Raw genomic sequence first — 17,618 nt, 5'->3', positions numbered from 1 at the left:
CTTGATAAGTGTGTGAATTGGACCATTTTCTGTCCTGCTATGCATTCAAAATGTAACAAGTACTTTAGGGTGTCAGGGATAATGTATGGAGTAAAAAGTATATAATTTTCTTTATGTAGTGAAGTAAAAGTAGCCAAAATATAAATAGTAAAGAAAAGTACAGATACCCACAAAAATACTTAAGTAGTACTTTAAAGTATATATACTTAATTACTTTACACAATTGCCTTTCATTGAACCTGACCTTTAACCTTCTGGCTGGGCTCTGTTCCCCTCCCTCTGTGACCTCACTGGAGTGCCGGGCTGCCTCAGAAAGGTCTTCTCTGTAACCAGAGTAGGTTGACCGAAAGGTCAAGGGATGTGGTGGTCTCAAACCCCTCAGGACACTGAGCTATATTTAACCTCTGGGTAGACATTTACCCCTTAAGAACTGCACTAGGAGGGGAGTAGAGGGGTGAAAGAGGACAAGGTTCACCATGAGATTAACCATGACATTCATGTTGCTGACTCTAGTTCAGATACAATACAGAGTGCCCCCCTTGTAAACCGGTTGGGGAACCCTGGTTGACAAGAAAGAAAGAGAACATAAAACAATTCCACAACTTAAGTCAGTTTTCACATTTATGGTGTAATTTAGTAAGTATAAGCCTGTTAGATGGATTATTATGACATTGTTACTTTTGTGAAGAAAATAACCTCCATATCCTTCAATGGCTGACCATCACCTGTAGTCCTTGTGCAATTCTAGGTAACCCCTATCAAGGCTGGTCTCATAGACCAGACGTGACATAAAAATCCGGGACGCTTGGTATGGTTACATAAGACCGAAGGTAGCGGTAGCCACCTAGCTAATGTTAGCCACAACAACTTGGAATTCGAGCATGCTTTCTCAGGGCAGGGTCGCGTTCATGTTGACACGAAACCATTTGGAAACCTTTGGAGGTACAATCTGAACTTCTTTTTTTCCCTCAATGCCGACTGAGGAGAGCAGGCGACCTTGGATAGTGCTCCCAGTCCCCCTTGCTTATTTATCTCAACTGTTCTGTCAATATTGATCCAATTGGCATCTTGAACAATTAAGAGCGGCTTTAGTGAACATCAATAGTGAAGAGGCGACTCCGGGATGCTGGCCTTCTTGGCAGAGTTCCTCTGTCCAGTGTCTGTGTTCTTTTGCCCATCTTAATCTTTTATATTTATTGGCCAATCTGAGATATGGCCTTTTCTTTGCAACTCTGCCTAGAAGAATCAGTAGAACCAGCTGCAATTCTAACACGTAAACACAACTCCCATACAGGCATGGTATAGCTCACACGTGCACGGACACACAGAGAGTGACAAAAGAGAGGCTTGTTTCATCCTGGTAGTTTTATTTGGTTGGTGGTGAAGAAAATCGGATCGGACCAGCTGCCTTGACAAGCACAGTACAGAGCCGTAGTTCCAGTTCAGCTCATAATACCTTTATCGCAGTACCATCACAGCGGAGTTTGGGCCACTGAGGCTTCAGTCCAAAGCCACATGGAGAGACCGATTTTGAGAAATCATCATTAACGGTGACAAAACTGAGCAGACATTTAGGGTGCACAGAACATTGATTGTAACCATCAGTTACTTACAGGTCAGGTTTTAACCCAAAACATAACATTGGAAAGTGCCATCAGATTTTTTTTTTATGTGAGCGCCCAGACAATTCCAATGTTTATTAACGCTTTTTGTTATTGACATACAAAACAGCAGGTACAGTGCAATTGGCAGTGTGTTTAAACCCACTGCCTTTCTTCAGACCTGATCCTAGTCTTACTTTCTACCGATACCAAACAAACACACCTTTCATTGAGAGAGACTCGCATCCGTGCACTTACGGTTAGTTTTGCAACTGAATGGCTCTGGCCAACTTTCCAACACACTAAACAAAGAGTGCAATGGTGGAAATCAACCTGCTCACAATTTCAATCACTTTCTAAAACATTAACAGGAAAAGAGTGTGAATAAGACAAGAAACATCGATGACATAGTACAAGCCAACACATTAATATCTAGAAACAGCAAAATGACTCCTCCAAATTCGACATCATACCAGATACTTCTCCCGCGCAAACAAATAATTTTTCTAAGCTACTGTACATAATTGATCCTGCCTAAAAGGCTTCATTTGTACCATCAATAGTAAGACTATAGGAGAGAACAAGGACGGGTATAGAGAAGGTGGGATTGGGGGTTGGGGATGTTACAGAAGGGCACACAGGACTCTTTACAAGGTGAGCTCTTTCTGTACGCCCCATAGGGTCTCAGCGCTGTTGCTCAGCTGCTTCTCCTCCTCTGGCTTCAGAGTCATATGGATGATGTCGGTCAGACCGCTGTTTCCCAGCACGCAGGGCACGCTGAGAAACACCTCCTCCTTCACACCGTGCATCCCCTGAGAAAGGGAGGGGGATGGATGGAGGCAAAGAGAGAAACTGGTTAAGGGCCAAACACAGCTGGAGTGTTGGTTTGGGTGGGGTGGACGGAGGGGCATGTGTGTACATGAGAGGTAGGTGTGTGTATGTGGGGGAGGGTGCGTATTAGCATGTGTGTGCCAACTTAATCCTTACATCTTCAGTCTTAACAAGCATTGGTTACAGTATATGCTTTGGCATATAGATTTCCTGTCGGTTTGAGACTAAAAAAAATATTAAAAGAAAGACTTTACTCCTAGTCTACAACCACAGGCAATGATAGAATACGCAACATTGCATCTGTCCCATTTTGGCAGATGGACTCCGGGCATATGGTCTTCTTACCTTGACCAGGGTGGATACAGGGTGGACTTTATGGAGATTCTTCAGGATGCTCTCAACCAGGTCAGCGACGGACATGCCGATAGCCCAGGAGGTGTAACCCTTCAGCTTGATGACCTCATAGGCACTATATGACATAGAGTGAAACGAGGGGAGGCGTTAGAGGGGAACATCCAAGATACAAACATACTTCTGGTCATGTAGTGTATGTGGACACGTGCTCGTCGAACATTTCATTCCAAAATCATGGCCATTAATATGGAGTTGGTCCTCCATTTGCTGCTATAAAAGCCTCCACTCTTCTAGGAAGGTTTCCACTAGATGTCAGAACATTGCTGCGGGGCTTCCATTCAGCCACAAGAGCATTAGTGATGTCGAGTACTTATTTATCAGTTATTTTACCAGGTAAGTTGACTGAGAGCACGTTCTCATTTGCAGCAACGACCTGGGGAATAGTTACAGGGGAGAGGAGGGGGATTAATGAGCCAATTGTAAACTGGGGTTTATTAGGTGACCGTGATGGTTTGAGGGCCAGATTGGGAATTTAGCCAGGACACCGGGGTTAGCACCCCTACTCTCACGATAAGTGCCATGGGATCTTTAATGACCTCAGAGAGTCAGGACACCCGTTTATCGTCCCATCCGAAAGACGGCACCCTACACAGGGCAGTGTTCCCAATCACTGCCCTGTGGCATTGGGATATTTTTTTAGACCAGAGGAAAGAGTGCCTCCTACTGGCCCACAAACACCACTTCCAGCAGCATCTGGTCTCTCATCCAGGACCAACCCTGCTTAGCTTCAGTGGTATGCAGGGTGGTATGCTGCTGGCAACTGATGTTGGGTGATTACGCCTGGCTCACAGTCAGCGTTCCAGTTCATCCCAAAGGTGTTTGATGGGGTTGAGGTCAGGGCTCTCTGCAGGCTAGTCTTGACCTGTTCTTCAACACTGATCTCGACAAACCATTGCTGTATGGACCTCACTTTGTGCACGGTGGCCTTCCCCAAACTGTTGCCACAAAGTTGGAAGCACAGAATTGTCTATAATGTCATTGTATGTAGTAGCATTAACATTTCCCTTCACTGAAACTAAGGGGCCTAGCCCAAACCATGAAAAACAGCACCAGACCATTATTCCTCCTCCACCAAACTTTGCAGTTGGCACTATGCATTTGGGCAGGTAGCATTCTCCTGGCATCCGCCAAACCCAGAATTGTCTGTTGGACTCAGTTCTTGTCAAACTGTTCTTGTCTTGACTTTGCTTCCAGAGGCATTTTGGAACTCGGTAGTGAGTGTTGCAACCGAGAAAAGAACATTTTTTACGCACTACGAACTTCAGCAGTCCCGTTCTGTGAGCTTGTGTGGCCTACCACTTTGTGGCTGAGCCATGTTGCTCCTAGACGTTTCCACTTCACAATAACAGCACTTACAGTTGATAGTGGCAGCTCTAATATAAATTTGAAGAACTGACTTGTTGGAAAGCTGGCATCATATGATGGTTCCACATTGAAAGTCACTGAGCTCTTCAGTAAGGCCATTATGCTACCACTTTTTGTCTATGGAGATTGCATGGCTGTGTGCTCGATTTCACACACCTGTCAGCAACAGGTGTGGCTGAAATAGTTGAATCCACTAATTTGAAGGGGAGTCCACATACTTTTGTATATATAGTGTATATTACACATACACACCTTTAAACACATCTATATAATCTATATATAACATATGTGTAACCTTCATAACACTTTTATACACACACCTTTAACCTACACCTCTAACATAACCCACACCTCTTTAACCTATAAGATAGGTATAACGTTCATAAAACATTTAAAACAACCATCAAATTTTGGGGGAAATATGGGTAGCGTTTCCTATTGTAAATGCTAAAAACCATTAGTGGAAGATATACACTAAGATAGCAAACATTAGAAACACTTTCCTAATAATGAGTTGCACCCCCCTTCTTTTGCCTTCAAAACAGCCTGAATTGGTCGGGGCATGGACTCTAGAAGGTGTCAAAAGCATTAAACACAGGGATGCTGGCCCATATTGACGCCAATGCTTCCCACCCACAGTTGTGTCAAGTTGGCTGGATGTCCTTTGGGTGGTGGACCATTCTTGATACTGTTGGCTTCTGAGAATATTAAATATAAGTATTCATGTCACTGAGGGAGAGAAGTTAATGTATAACCTTTACATTATGTCAGGATATGTTATTGTTAGCCATCAGGGATCCTATTGGAGGGAGCCTCTGGGAGGAGAAGAGACACAGTCTGGTTACCAGTCACCATGACAGCCGTAAGTTGGGGAGTGAGGACTTTGGGGCAGAGGTCAGGTCAGATGAAGTGAGGAAGAACACCAGAGATTCTGGGTTCGAGCCCAGGCTCTGTCACAGCCGGCCGCGACCGGGAGGTCCATGGGGCGGCGCACAATTGGCCCAGCGTCATCAGGGTTAGGGTTAGGGTTAGGGAGGGTTTGGCCGGCAGGGATATTCTTGTCTCATCGCGCACTAGTGACTACTGTGGTGGGTCGGGCGCAGTGCACGCTGACCAGGTCGCTAGGTGTACAGTGTTTCCTCCGACATATTGGTGCGGCTGGCTTCCGGGTTGGATGTGCGTTGTGTCAAGAAGCAGTGCGGCTTGGTTGGGTTGTGTTTCGAAGGACGCATGACTCTCGACCTTCGCCTCTCCCGAGTCTGTACGGGAGTTGCATCGATGAGACAAGACAGTAACTACCACCAATTGGATACCATGAAAAGGGGGGTAATAAAAATAAAAAATATCCGTGCTTGTGTGAATATGTTTTTGTCGGTTCAGCTGTTCAACCTTCTGGGATGAATATACTTGGTTTAAGATTTCATAGTGTCCGTTGAGTTCTTACTCTGATAATTGGAACCTAACAATACAGATGGGAAACTGTTGAGTGTGAAAAACCCAGCAGTGTTGCAGTTCTTGACACAAACCGGTGTGCCTGACGTTTTGTTCTAGCCCATTCACCCTTTGAATGGCACACATACACATGATTAAAAGTGACATCAATAAGGTTTCACTAGCTTTCACCTGGTCAGTCTATGTCATGGAAAGAGCAGTGTAGCTTTCTGAATGTTTTGTATATTTAGTCTATTTTGAAAACAGCAGGGACAAATGCCATTAATGTAGTTATGAAGTGGGTTGTGAATTACAAGTAAAAACGTGTAATTAATGGTAATGCCATTACAGTCTACAGCATTCCATAACAGCAAGTAAAAGGCTTTAGTCATTGGCGTAGTCAGTGCTTACTGTGTTAGTCCAGCATGTTTTCCAAATTCCTTCCTCCATTACACCAAAGTCCATTAGATTTTATTAGGCCTGTAGTAATTTAACTCTACCTCAACCATTGTGTTAATGATTTATACAGTATAGACTGATTCATTTGGAGTTCAACTCTATGGACCAGTTTCCATATTAAGCCGAACCCTGGACTAAAAATCTATTCCAATGGAGATTCACCATTGAGTATACTTTTTAGTCCAGGACTAGGCTGTGTCCATGAAACTGGCCCTAAAAGCAGAGTATTTCCATGTATGACAGGCTACAAGTTCACTACATCAGGTCTCTAATTATATAAATAGTACAGTCGTGGCCAAATGTTTTGAGAATGACACAAATATTAATTTTCAAAGTCTGCTGCCTCAGTTTGTATGATGGCAATTTGCATATACTCCAGAATGTTATGAAGAGTGATCAGATGAATTGCAATTAATTGCAAAGTCCCTCTTTGCCATGCAAATGAACTGAATCCCCCCAAAACATTTCCATTGCATTTCAGCCCTGCCCCAAAAGGACCAGCTTACATCATGTCAGTGATTCGCTCGTTAACACAGGCGTGAGTGTTGACGAGGACAACGCTGGAGATCACTCTGTCATGATTGAGTTTGAATGTCCTTCAAAAGGAGGGTGGTTCTTGGAATCATTGTTCTTCCTCTGTCAACCATGGTTACCTGCAAGCAAACACGTGCCATCATCATTGCCTTGCACAAAAAGGGCTTCACAGGCAAGGATATTGCACCTAAATCAACCATTTACCGGATCACCAATAACTTCCAGGAGAGCGGTTAAATTGTTGTGAAGAAGGCTTCAGGGCGCCCATGAAAGTCCAGCAAGCGCCAGGACCGTCTCCTAAAGTTGATTCAGCTGCAGGATCGGGGCACCACCAGTACAGAGCTTACTCAGGAATGGCAGCAGGCAGGTGTGAGTGTATCTGCATGCACAGTGAGGTGAAGACTTTTGGAGGATGGCCTGGTGTCAAGAAGGGCAGCAAAGAAGCCACTTCTCTCCAGGAAAAACAACAGGGACAGACTGATATTCTGCAAAAGGTACAGCGATTGGACTGCTGAGGACTGGGGTAAAGTCATTTTCTCTGATGAATCCCCTTTCCGATTGTTTGGGGCATCAGGAAAAAAGCTTGTCTGGAGAAGAAAAGGTGAGCTTTTACCATCAGTCCTGTGTAAATCATCCTGAGACCATTCATGTGTGGGGTTGCTCCTCAGCCAAGGGAGTGGGCTCACTCACAATTTTGCCTAAGGACACAGCCATGAATAAAGAATGGTACCAACACATCCTCTGAGAGCAACTTTTCCCAACCATCCAGGAAAAGTTTGGTGACGAACATGCTGCCTTTCCAGCATGAAGGAGCACCCTTCCATGAGGCAAAAGTGATAACTAAGTGGCTCGGGGAACAAAACATCAATATTTTGGGTCCATGGCCAGGAAACTCCCCAGACCTTAATCCCATTGAGAACTTGTGGTCAGTCCTCAAGAGGCGGGTGGACAAAAAAAAAACACAAATTCTGACAAACTCCTGCCATCAGTGGCCCAGTTAATTGACAGCATGCCAGGGCGAATTGTAGAGGTCTTCAAAAAGAAGGGTCACTCCAAATATTTACTCTTTGCATCAACTTCATGTAATTGTCAATAAAAGCCTTTAACACTTATGAAATGTTTGTAATTATACTTCAGTATTCCATAGTAACATGACAAATATCTAAAGATACTGCAGCAAACTTTGTGAAAATTAATATTTGTGTCATTCTCAAAACTTTTGGCCACGACTGTATATTCGTGTGCTACAGTAGTCTCTGAGCTCTGCTTTACCCAACCATTAGGGCTCCCGAGTGGTGCAGCGGTCTACTGCATCTCAGTGCAAGAGGTGACACTATATTCCCTGGTTTGAATCCAGGCTGAATCACATCTGGCCGTGATTGGGAGTCCCATAGGGCGGCGCACAATTGGCCCGGGGTAGGCCGTCATCGTAAATAAGAATTTGTTCTTAACTGACTTGCCTAGTTAAATATTTTGTTTTTAAATAAAACCATTGTGTTCATTAGGCATGAAACGGAAGAAAACGAGCCGAAAAGGAGTGAGTACTATATGAATGGAGTACTATCTGAACTTCTCCACTAAGTAACGCATTTCCCATTGCAAACATTTTTAAAAGGGTGATCCCTGATTAACATGACCCTTGATAAGTAAAGATAAAGTTGAACATATAGCCGATGTGTGTTTATAAGACTCACCCATTGACCACCATCTTGTGGACGTGCTTCCAGTCCTCCTTGTCTGCGTCTGTGCCCATGTCTGGGTTCAGGCCCTTCAGGGAAACACCGGCAACATTCACACCGCTCCATACGGGCACTGGGAGAAAGAGAAGAGACAGGCATCCAGTCAGACTGTCATAGACACAGTACCAATGTATGTGAAAGTCTTCCACAATATTGTAATCAGATAGACGGGTGTGGAGTGTATTTGAAGCCATAGCCTACATACCGCTGGAGTCTCCATGCTCTCCAATGATCCAGCCGTGACAGCTGGATGGGTGAAGGTGTAGCTTCTCGCCCATCAGGTGGCGGAAACGACCAGAGTCCAGGTTGGTGCCGGAACCGATGACGCGGTGACGGGGGAAACCACTCAGCTTCCAAGCCACGTAGGTTAGGATGTCAACTGGGATGTTGGAAGAAGGGGGGTGACAAATATTAGCACAATCTGAGTTAACAAAACAAACCCTAACCTTTACCCTATCCTTAACATATCACTAACATTATGCCTAAAATTATATATTTTCTTTGTAGAAATGTTCACTGTATAGCCTATATTGACTTTGCAGATTGGTCAAACATTGGGGACCGAAAGAGGGGAGGAGGGGTGAAGGAGTGACACATTTTATAGGAGTTGTCAGCAATAGGACCGTGGAGTTGTTAATGGTAATGTAACCTGACCCTGGTCATGGAAAGCTACAGGATGAGCAGGCTTTTATTCCAGCCCAGGACTAACATTATTCAAACCTATCAATCACTTATCATAATGCTAGGGTAATGATCAAGTCACTAGACGATGTTCAACCGAATTACCTTCACTTCCACTTTTCTATTTATTGTACTCTCCATCTGTCTACCTTCCTGTTCTATTGCTATCTCTTTCTCTCTCTCATCCATCTCTCTCTTTCTCTCCCTCCTTCTCTCTTATCCCTCTCTCTCTTTCTCTCCCTCCTTCTCTCTTATCCCTCTCTCCTCGTACCAGGATTGGAGACAACCAGCAGGATGGCGTTGGGGCTGTACTTGACGATCTGGGGAATTATGAATTTGAAGATGTTGACGTTGCGCTGCACCAGGTTCAGACGGCTCTCACCCTCTTGCTGACGAGCACCGGCTGTGACCACCACCACCTTGGAGTGGGCAGTCGTACTGTAGTCTTGAGTGAGATATAAGATGCACGTTAAACACACACAAATGCAACCTAGTGTTCCGAAGCACCCCCGCAACAAATGTGTGTGTGTGTGTGTGTGTGTGTGCGCGCGCGTTTGTATGTGTGTGTGCGTTTGTATATGTGTGTGCGTTTGTATGTGTGTGTGCGTTTGTGTGTCTGCTCAACTTGTGCTTGTATGTTTGTGTGTGTGTGTGCACAACTCGTTTGTGCATATGTGTGTTTCAGAGTGTGCGTGCATAAGTGTATGACACTTCACTCACCCTTGTCGCCCACGATCTTGTGAGTCTTGCAGAAGAGGCTGCCATGCTGCAGGTCCATGACCTCACCCTTTAGTTTATCTTCCATCACGTCAATCAGGCACAGCTCATCGCACAGGTCCTGGTCAACACATGCAAACCAGGAATATTATGGTTCATGCTCTCCAATGTATATTGGCCATATACAATATAGAAAAGTATATGGCTATACTGTACATAAGGGGCTGGTTTCCCGGGCACAAATTAGGGCAAAATCTTGGCATAAAAAGCTATTTCACCGTTGAAACTGCTTTTTTGTCCCGGACGATGCTTTATTTGTGTCCAGGGAAACTGTTCCTGCTCTATTTTACTAAAACATTTAATGGTGGAATGATCATTATTTAGTAATACACTTTGTAGTGTTTAACAATTTAACCTATTTAAAAATGTGTTATGTCTAAAATGCATTTTCACTGTGTTTTATTTTGACAACTGACCAGGCCCATCTCACACGTAGAGGCCTAAAACCACTTCCCTCCAGTCCATTGTCTCATTGATACCAGTCTCATGCCAAATAGGCCTATTGAACAACTGGATAAAATAACCTTCTACTGATTGGTTATAACACAAGCCCTGGAAAAAACACACTGACAGCCCACCAGTTACCTCCGGCTCACTCCACTCAGATCATCTCGGCAGACTTGACATGCACAGCTCTCAGCTTAGGTCTATTTCCTGTAAAGCCTTTGTTTTCTCACTGGCTTAGTTTGCATCCCTAATGGCACTCTATTCCATGTATAGTGTACTACTGTCGACCAGGGCCCACATGGTGTATGACAATACATTGAGTGTACGAAATATTAGGAACATATTCCGAAGATCAAGTTGCACCCTCTTTTTCCCACAGAACAGCCTTAATTCGTCGGAGCATGGACTCTACAAGGTGACGAAAGCATTCCAAGGGGATGCTGGCCCATGATGAATCCAATGCTTCCCACAGTTGTGTCAAGTTGGCTGGATGTCAACTTGTGTGGTGGATCATTCTTGATACTCATGGGAAAAACTGTTGAGCATGAAAAACCCAGCAGCATTGCAGTTCTTGACACACTCAAACCGGTGTGCGTAGCACCTACTACCATAACCCGTTCAAAGGCACTTAAATCTTTAATCTTGCCCATTCACCATCTGAGTGGTTTAAAAATCCTTCTTTAACCTGTCTCTTCCCATTGATCTATACTGATTGAAGTGAATTTAACAAGTGACACCAATAAGAGATCATAGCTTTCACCTGGATTCATCTGGTCAATCTACAGTATGTCATGGAAAGAGTAGTTGTTCTTAATGTTTTGGGACACAAACTATGCCAGTGAGGTCAAAGGTAGTACAATATGGAATAGGTGTTATTTGGGACACAATAGTCAGGAGCCTTGTTTATAGGTCTTTAAAAAAATATATATATATGTTTACCCCCTTTTTCTCCCCAATTTCGTGATATCCAAAAGGAAGTTACAGTCTTGTCCCATCGCTACTCCCGTACGAAGGTCGGAGGTCGAGAGCTATGCGTCATCCAAAACATGACCCTGCCAATCCGCACTGCTTCTTGACACAATGCTCGCTGAACTCGGAAGCCAGACGCACCAATGTGTCGGTGGAAAGTAGATATGGACAAGGATATCTCTACAATTTCTCCAGAATTAAGACGTTGGTCTTCATTAAAAACCAACCCACTGGAAACAGATGTCAGTTCAATGTCTAGTTTTGATTTACAAAAATATAAATATAAAGTGTTGGTCCCATGTTTCATGAGTGAAATAAAAGATCCCAGAAATGTTCCATATGCACAAAAGGCTTATTTCTCCCAATTATTTTGCACACATTTCTTTACATTCCTGTTAGTGAGCATTTCTCCTTTGCCAAGATAATCCATCCACCTGACAGGTGTGGCATATCAAGAAGCTAATTAAACAGCATGATCTTTACACAGGTGCACCTTGTGCTGGGGAAAATTGCTGGTTACTCTAAAATGTACAGTTTTGTCACGCCAGAGATGTCTCACGTTTTGAAGGAGCGTGCAATTGGCATGGTGACCGCAGGAATGTCCACCAGAGCTGTTGCCAGATATGTGAATGTTAATTTCTCTACCATATGCTGCCTTCAGGGTCCTTTTAGAGAATCTGACAGTATGTCTAACCAGCCTCAAAACCGCAGACCATGTGTAACGACGCCAGCCCAGCACCTCCACATCCAGCTTCTTCACCTGCAGGATCGTCTGAGACCAGCCATCCGGACAGCTGATGAAACTGTGGGTTTGCACAACCGAATATTGTCCTCACCAGGGTCTTGACCTGCCTGCAGTTCGGCATCATAACTTCAGTGGGCAAATGCTCACCTTCGATGGCCACTGGCACGCTGGAGAAGTGTGCTCCTCACAGATTTATCCCGGTTCCAACTGAACCGGGCCGATGGCAGATGTGTGAGCGAGCGGTTTTCTGGTGTCAAAGTTGTGAACAGAGTGCCCCATGGTGGCGGTGGGGTTATGGTATGGCCAGGTATAAGCTATGGACAATAAACACAATTGCATTTTATTGATGCCAATTTGAATGCTCAGCGATAGCGTGGCGAGATCCTGAGGCCCATTGTCGTGCCGTTCATCCGCCTCCATCTCCTCATCTCTCAGCATGATAATGCATGGCCCCATGTCTCAAAGATCTGTACACAATTCCTGGAAGCTGCAAATGTACCAGTTCTCCCATGGCCTGCATACTCGCCAGACATGTCACCCATTGAGCATGTTTGGGATGCTCTGGATTGACGTGTTCGACAGCATGTTCCCGCCAATATCCAGCAACTTTGTACAGCATTTGCGGAGGAGTGGGACAACATTCCACATGCCACAATCAACAGTCTGATCAACGATATGTGAAGGAGATGTGTCATGTTGCATAAGGCAAATGGTGTTCACACCAGATACTGGTTTTCTGATCCATTCCCCAACCATTTTTTTAAGATGCATATCTGTATTCCCAGTTATGTGAAATCCATAGATTAGGGCCTCAGGAATTTATTCAGTGTACATTTGCTTGAGTTGTCAACTAACGTGAATTTAACATGAAATCAACAACAAATGTCACCACGTCATTGGATTTATTGTAGGTTCAAATGATATGGTGACCAAAAAAGATGAGACGCCCTTATGTTGATTACTTTTGCAAATCCAATCAGTATCCCCTGTCGATTCAACGCCATCACATAGATTTTTGGGGGTCGAAATGACATGGAAATAACTTTGATTCAACCAGTAGTGCCTACTGGCACTGTGGTCGGATGCACAGTCCAATTGAAATTAGATAACGCACATAGAAATTAAGAGGCCTATTTATAAAAAAAGATATTGTTCCGAATGGGAATAAGGGTTCCCCATTCCATGTCCAATGCCAGAGCAAAATCGAATATTTGAAAACATTGTACAGAAAGGCCAAGGACTGCAAGAGCAGGAGTGGGAACGGGAGTGCCCGATAGCCATTTTTTAGTCAGAGCTGGACGCGGTATTGGGTGACCATCCCAACACCCGTCTGTTGTTCATTCTAGACAGTGCTGTGTCAATATTGAGGGAAAGCTGCTGAGCGCTTTATCAACTTTTTTGGTAATGTGAATAGTTTAATTCAGTTGCTATATCAGATATGAAAGTAATAAAGCGGTACAATGCCTTTAGATAGTATCTCTCTACTTTTTTCACATTTTGTTGAGTTACAGCCTGAATTTGAAATGGATTAAATTAAGATTTTTGCTTACTGGCCTAACCACAATACCCCATAATGTCAAATTGTTTTGACAAATTAAAAACAACATCAAATGTCTTCAGTCAATAAGTATTCAATCCCTTTGTTATGGCAAGCCTAAATAAGTTCAGGAGAAAAATGTGCTTAACATGTCACATAATAAGACTCACTCTGTGTGCAATTACAGTGTTTAACATGATTTTTGAATTACTACCTCATCTCTGTACCCCACACATGCAATTATATGTAAGGTCCCTCAGTCGAGCAGTTAATTTCAAACACAGATTCAACCACAAAGACCATGGAGGTTTTCAGGCACCTTTTGGTAGATAGGTAAAAAAATATTTTTTAAAAAGGAGTAATTGAATATGTGAAAAAAGGAAGCCTGTACAAAATAAAAAATATTCCAAAACATAAATCCTGTTTGCAAAAGGGCACTAAAGTAATACTGCAATAATGGCCTATGTTAAGCTTTTTTAAAAAGTACAAAGTATTTGTAAGGTGTTAAGCCTGTTTTAAAATATGCTTAAAATGATTAAAATATTTAAAAAACAATTGTGATTATTTTCTAACCACAATTTAAAACAAAGGTAGACATGGTTTTAAAAAGCTAGTGGTAATATTTCATTCAGCACAGAAATGTGTAGGCAGCAGTAGGTTGTGCCAAAAGACTATTATCTTTTCAAAACTGTAATGTTTACATGAATTCTGATTTATTTCTAGGGATACACAACATCCTGAAATATATGGATATGTATTTGTTTGAAATAATACTATATTTCCCTTGACGGAGTGATGCTGAATGTAAAAAAAAGTCTCTCCTTACCGCACTCTCTCCTAAATTGTAGAATATGTCCAAACTGATGAGTAAAGGCACATTGCTTTCTGTAAGCATGGCTACTTTTAGTTTGACACTTTATTCCTTAATAAAGTCATAGTATTTGCTTTGCACTTTTTATCTATTTCCACTTTATACATTTTTAATGATGAGAGTGTCATATTATTGACAATAAAAGTGTGCTGTTTTTTGTCGATTTATAAAGCTTATGTCGTAATGAGAGTCCAAGGTCCAAGGCTGGTTACATTAACTTGCATACAGGGAGGGACCAGGGATTTTGGTCACAATACGGATGCAGTGGGCAGATAAGAGACACATTTTAATACCATGTGTAGACGCAACAAATCTCGATCAGATAATGATCGGATCATCTTGATCGGATGACGACAACTACATCCCACTGGGCACAGTCCAATCAATGTCTATTCCACGATGGTTCAATGTAGTTTTCATGTTGATTCTACCAGTGTGTGCTCAGTGGGATGTTAATGCAAGGTGTATCGATGGCTAGAGTATAAAAACGTCTCTCAATGTTTCTGACACTCCCTGATGCAGAGAGAACTGGAATCCATCAAACATTTAAAGAATGTACTTCACTTATCAGCTTCACTTCATTTAGCCTGTTTACTCTGGCTGGTGGTGTATAAGACAAAGCCAGACTGAATACAGAGGGGTTGGGTTTTAGACCAATGATCTTGGAGCTCTTGAACAGATTCCTGTGTTATTTTCTCTAATATTTTATCTTACCAGTTAGAACAATGGAGCTAATGGCCTGGTTCATGTTTATTAGGGCACGCAACAGATTTGTTTTTTGTGTTTACATTTTTCAATAGAAAACAATGTCATATTGGACATGTACATGCAGTCCCTCTCTGTTTAGGTGCGTATTCTTCTGTTTGGTGCCAAATGAACACGACCCTGGACATTGTGTCCTAGTCATGTCTGTCTAACTTCTTATGTTCATTCATTTTCATGCACTTTACCTAAACACCCATTACCTCTGTCCTCTATCTCCCTCATTCCCACTACCCACTGCCGCCACAATTCACACTGTAACACCTAATACCCCTGTCACTCTGGTTAAAAGTCTTACACCCTTTCACAGTTACTGCACTTTTACTGTAGTTTAAAAACTGCAGTCTTTTTTGTAAGGGGGTCCCCCCACCCCCTCCATTCGTCTCACCTTGAGTAGGACGCTGACTGCGGAGGCCATGCCAACCATGCCGACGCCAACAACTGTCACCTTGCTCCGGGAGCCAACAGGCTCACCAGCCAACACATGGGTGATCAGCTTCTCCTTGGTAGTCATCTGAAAGACAGACAGACCCAGAGAGAGGGAGGGAGAGAGAGAGAGAGAGAGAGAGAGAGAGAGAGAGAGAGAGAGAGAGAGAGAGAGAGAGAGAGAGAGAGACCAGCATAAAATCTTTATCTCCTATTTGACCGACAGCAACACTGGGTATCCATAGCAATGCCTCTCTCTCTCCCGCACCCTTCTGCTCCTGCTTCCAGTTGCCCTGCCTAACTGACCACAAACTATTATGGGGTGGCAATGGTGTCATGACATGGGTGCTATTTATACTTCCTGGTTCGGGGAGAACGATGGTAAAGGGCCTGTTTAGAATATGACATTAAATTGATGACACAGCTACAACAGCATTCAGCTATTTTAGGCTCCAAATCTCCACCCTGTTAGGATCTTGTATTCATTATTGGTTTTTCCACCACGTTTTCTTTTTGCTTAATACCCTGTTGTGCTTCAATTCCTCCTGTTAGGTCAGTATCAGGATAATCAACGAGAGGCTATGCGTTCTCTGGAGAATAATGAACCATGTGGAAGGTGTGCTCCACGACGCTCTAGCGAAATGGAACTAACCTTCCACGGAGTTGCATTATTTTCCAGAGAACATATATCCTCTCGTTGATTATCCCTTAATAAAGATTTGCTAGTTTAGCTAACCAAACCATCAGTCTTAGCTTTCTATTATGAGCATCTAATTCAACAATGCCAATAATGTTTTCAATTCGACTTTTGCTTTCAAAAGCAGCTGAATAGAACATGTAAGAATGAACTATAGCCATTGAATTCTACCATGCTGATATTAGCGTGCATTATAGGCAAATAGAATGCCCTTCAAGCCAATCAGAATCAAGTATTCAACAATGCCTGGTATAATTAAGCAATAAGCCCACGGAATGTGGTATTTGTCCAATATACCACAGCTAAGGACTGCTTGAGCTTGACCACTAAAAGTGCTAGAATACCCCTAAAAAATTAAACAGGTACTTTCCTCCCCTAATGTTTTGAGGTCCAAAAGGCACGCAAAGTAGGAATGACCCATCCCATTACTTGATCACAAAATCTGATGTCTCACCTTGAAGGTTTAGTGAAAGTGATGTGGAAACAACACTGAGAAGTGAGTTGGAATGTCTTCGGCTGGCCTCTTCTCCCCTGGCTGGATGCAGCTTTTCTGCAGCAATGGAGCACATGGGGAGGTTCACGGTATTTAAATAGCTTAGGGGTGCCCGGTAGACATTGCGTGATTACATATGAATCATACCAAACCTGTCAGTGTTAAATGTCACGTCGATGCAGAGCAAACGTAATTGCTGTGCTCTTGGATACGGTAGTGCGCGCCACGCTCGGTTAATGTGTCTCTGCATAGACTTTTCTGTGCTATTGCCCAAGTGCATCATCAGAGGAATCCCTCCAGTAGCCCTTCTTTACTCTTGAACAGACGCCTTTTTATATAGTGTGAGGATATCATTTTGGGTCCGTTCTATTTCATCATACTGAAACCCAGTCACATCACATAAACAGAAAAATGGCACCAAACAAGATATCCCAGGATGCCTCATACACATTATGTAGGCTACACATCTTGTGTTGTCCCTGTTGTCTTTAATGCATTGTGCTCCAGTGTTCTAACAGGACTGTTGCTGCTGTAAACATCTAACACTATAACATGATCAGGGATGGGGTGTAACTGATTACATGTAATCGAATTACACAAAAACTTTAACTGTAATCAGAGGCGTCATTGCCCATAGGGGGTACGTGCCCACTCAGATTTGTCCAATTCAATTTATTTATTTTAAAATCTTGTTGCTGTTTCTCTGTAGTAATAATAGCCTCCTAGCAAAATTAATGAAGTTGGTTTTAGCTAAGCCCAGATTGGGAACCTATCTCTCAACCTCATTTCAAGGTATCAATCAAGTTAGTGTAGCTAGCTTGTCTGACTGGCAAGCCTGC

The 17,618-nt window shown here is 43.1% G+C and overlaps 1 protein-coding gene across 1 annotated transcript; it reads right to left on the bottom strand.

The window, feature by feature from the left end:
- Positions 1–1,346: 1,346 nt before the first annotated feature.
- Positions 1,347–17,014, bottom strand: LOC109889702 (L-lactate dehydrogenase A chain-like). Its single transcript, XM_020481323.2, has 8 exons — positions 16,741–17,014; positions 15,552–15,677; positions 9,776–9,893; positions 9,327–9,500; positions 8,580–8,753; positions 8,330–8,447; positions 2,778–2,901; positions 1,347–2,413 (listed from the first exon to the last, which is right to left on the bottom strand). Exons 2-8 carry the CDS (start codon positions 15,675–15,677, stop codon positions 2,249–2,251), a joined length of 999 nt encoding a protein of 332 aa, XP_020336912.1. The 5' UTR covers positions 16,741–17,014; the 3' UTR covers positions 1,347–2,248.
- Positions 17,015–17,618: the final 604 nt, after the last annotated feature.

This window comes from Oncorhynchus kisutch, linkage group LG4 (assembly GCF_002021735.2).
Source record: "Oncorhynchus kisutch isolate 150728-3 linkage group LG4, Okis_V2, whole genome shotgun sequence".
Lineage (NCBI taxonomy): Eukaryota > Metazoa > Chordata > Actinopteri > Salmoniformes > Salmonidae > Oncorhynchus > Oncorhynchus kisutch.
Note: the sequence above shows the minus strand (reverse complement) of the source record. Positions and strands in the feature narration are given on the sequence as shown.

Bases quoted from the DNA above. Each gene is read 5' to 3' on its own strand.
- LOC109889702 (XM_020481323.2), bottom strand. From the start codon at position 15,677: ATGACTACCAAGGAGAAGCTGATCACCCATGTGTTGGCTGGTGAGCCT. The intron at 8,754-9,326 runs GTACGAGGAGAG...CCAACATCCCAG, and splicing joins GCTGGTTGTCTCCAATCCTG to TTGACATCCTAACCTACGTG. The intron at 2,414-2,777 runs GTAAGAAGACCA...TCCCTTTCTCAG, and splicing joins CTGTATCCACCCTGGTCAAG to GGGATGCACGGTGTGAAGGA.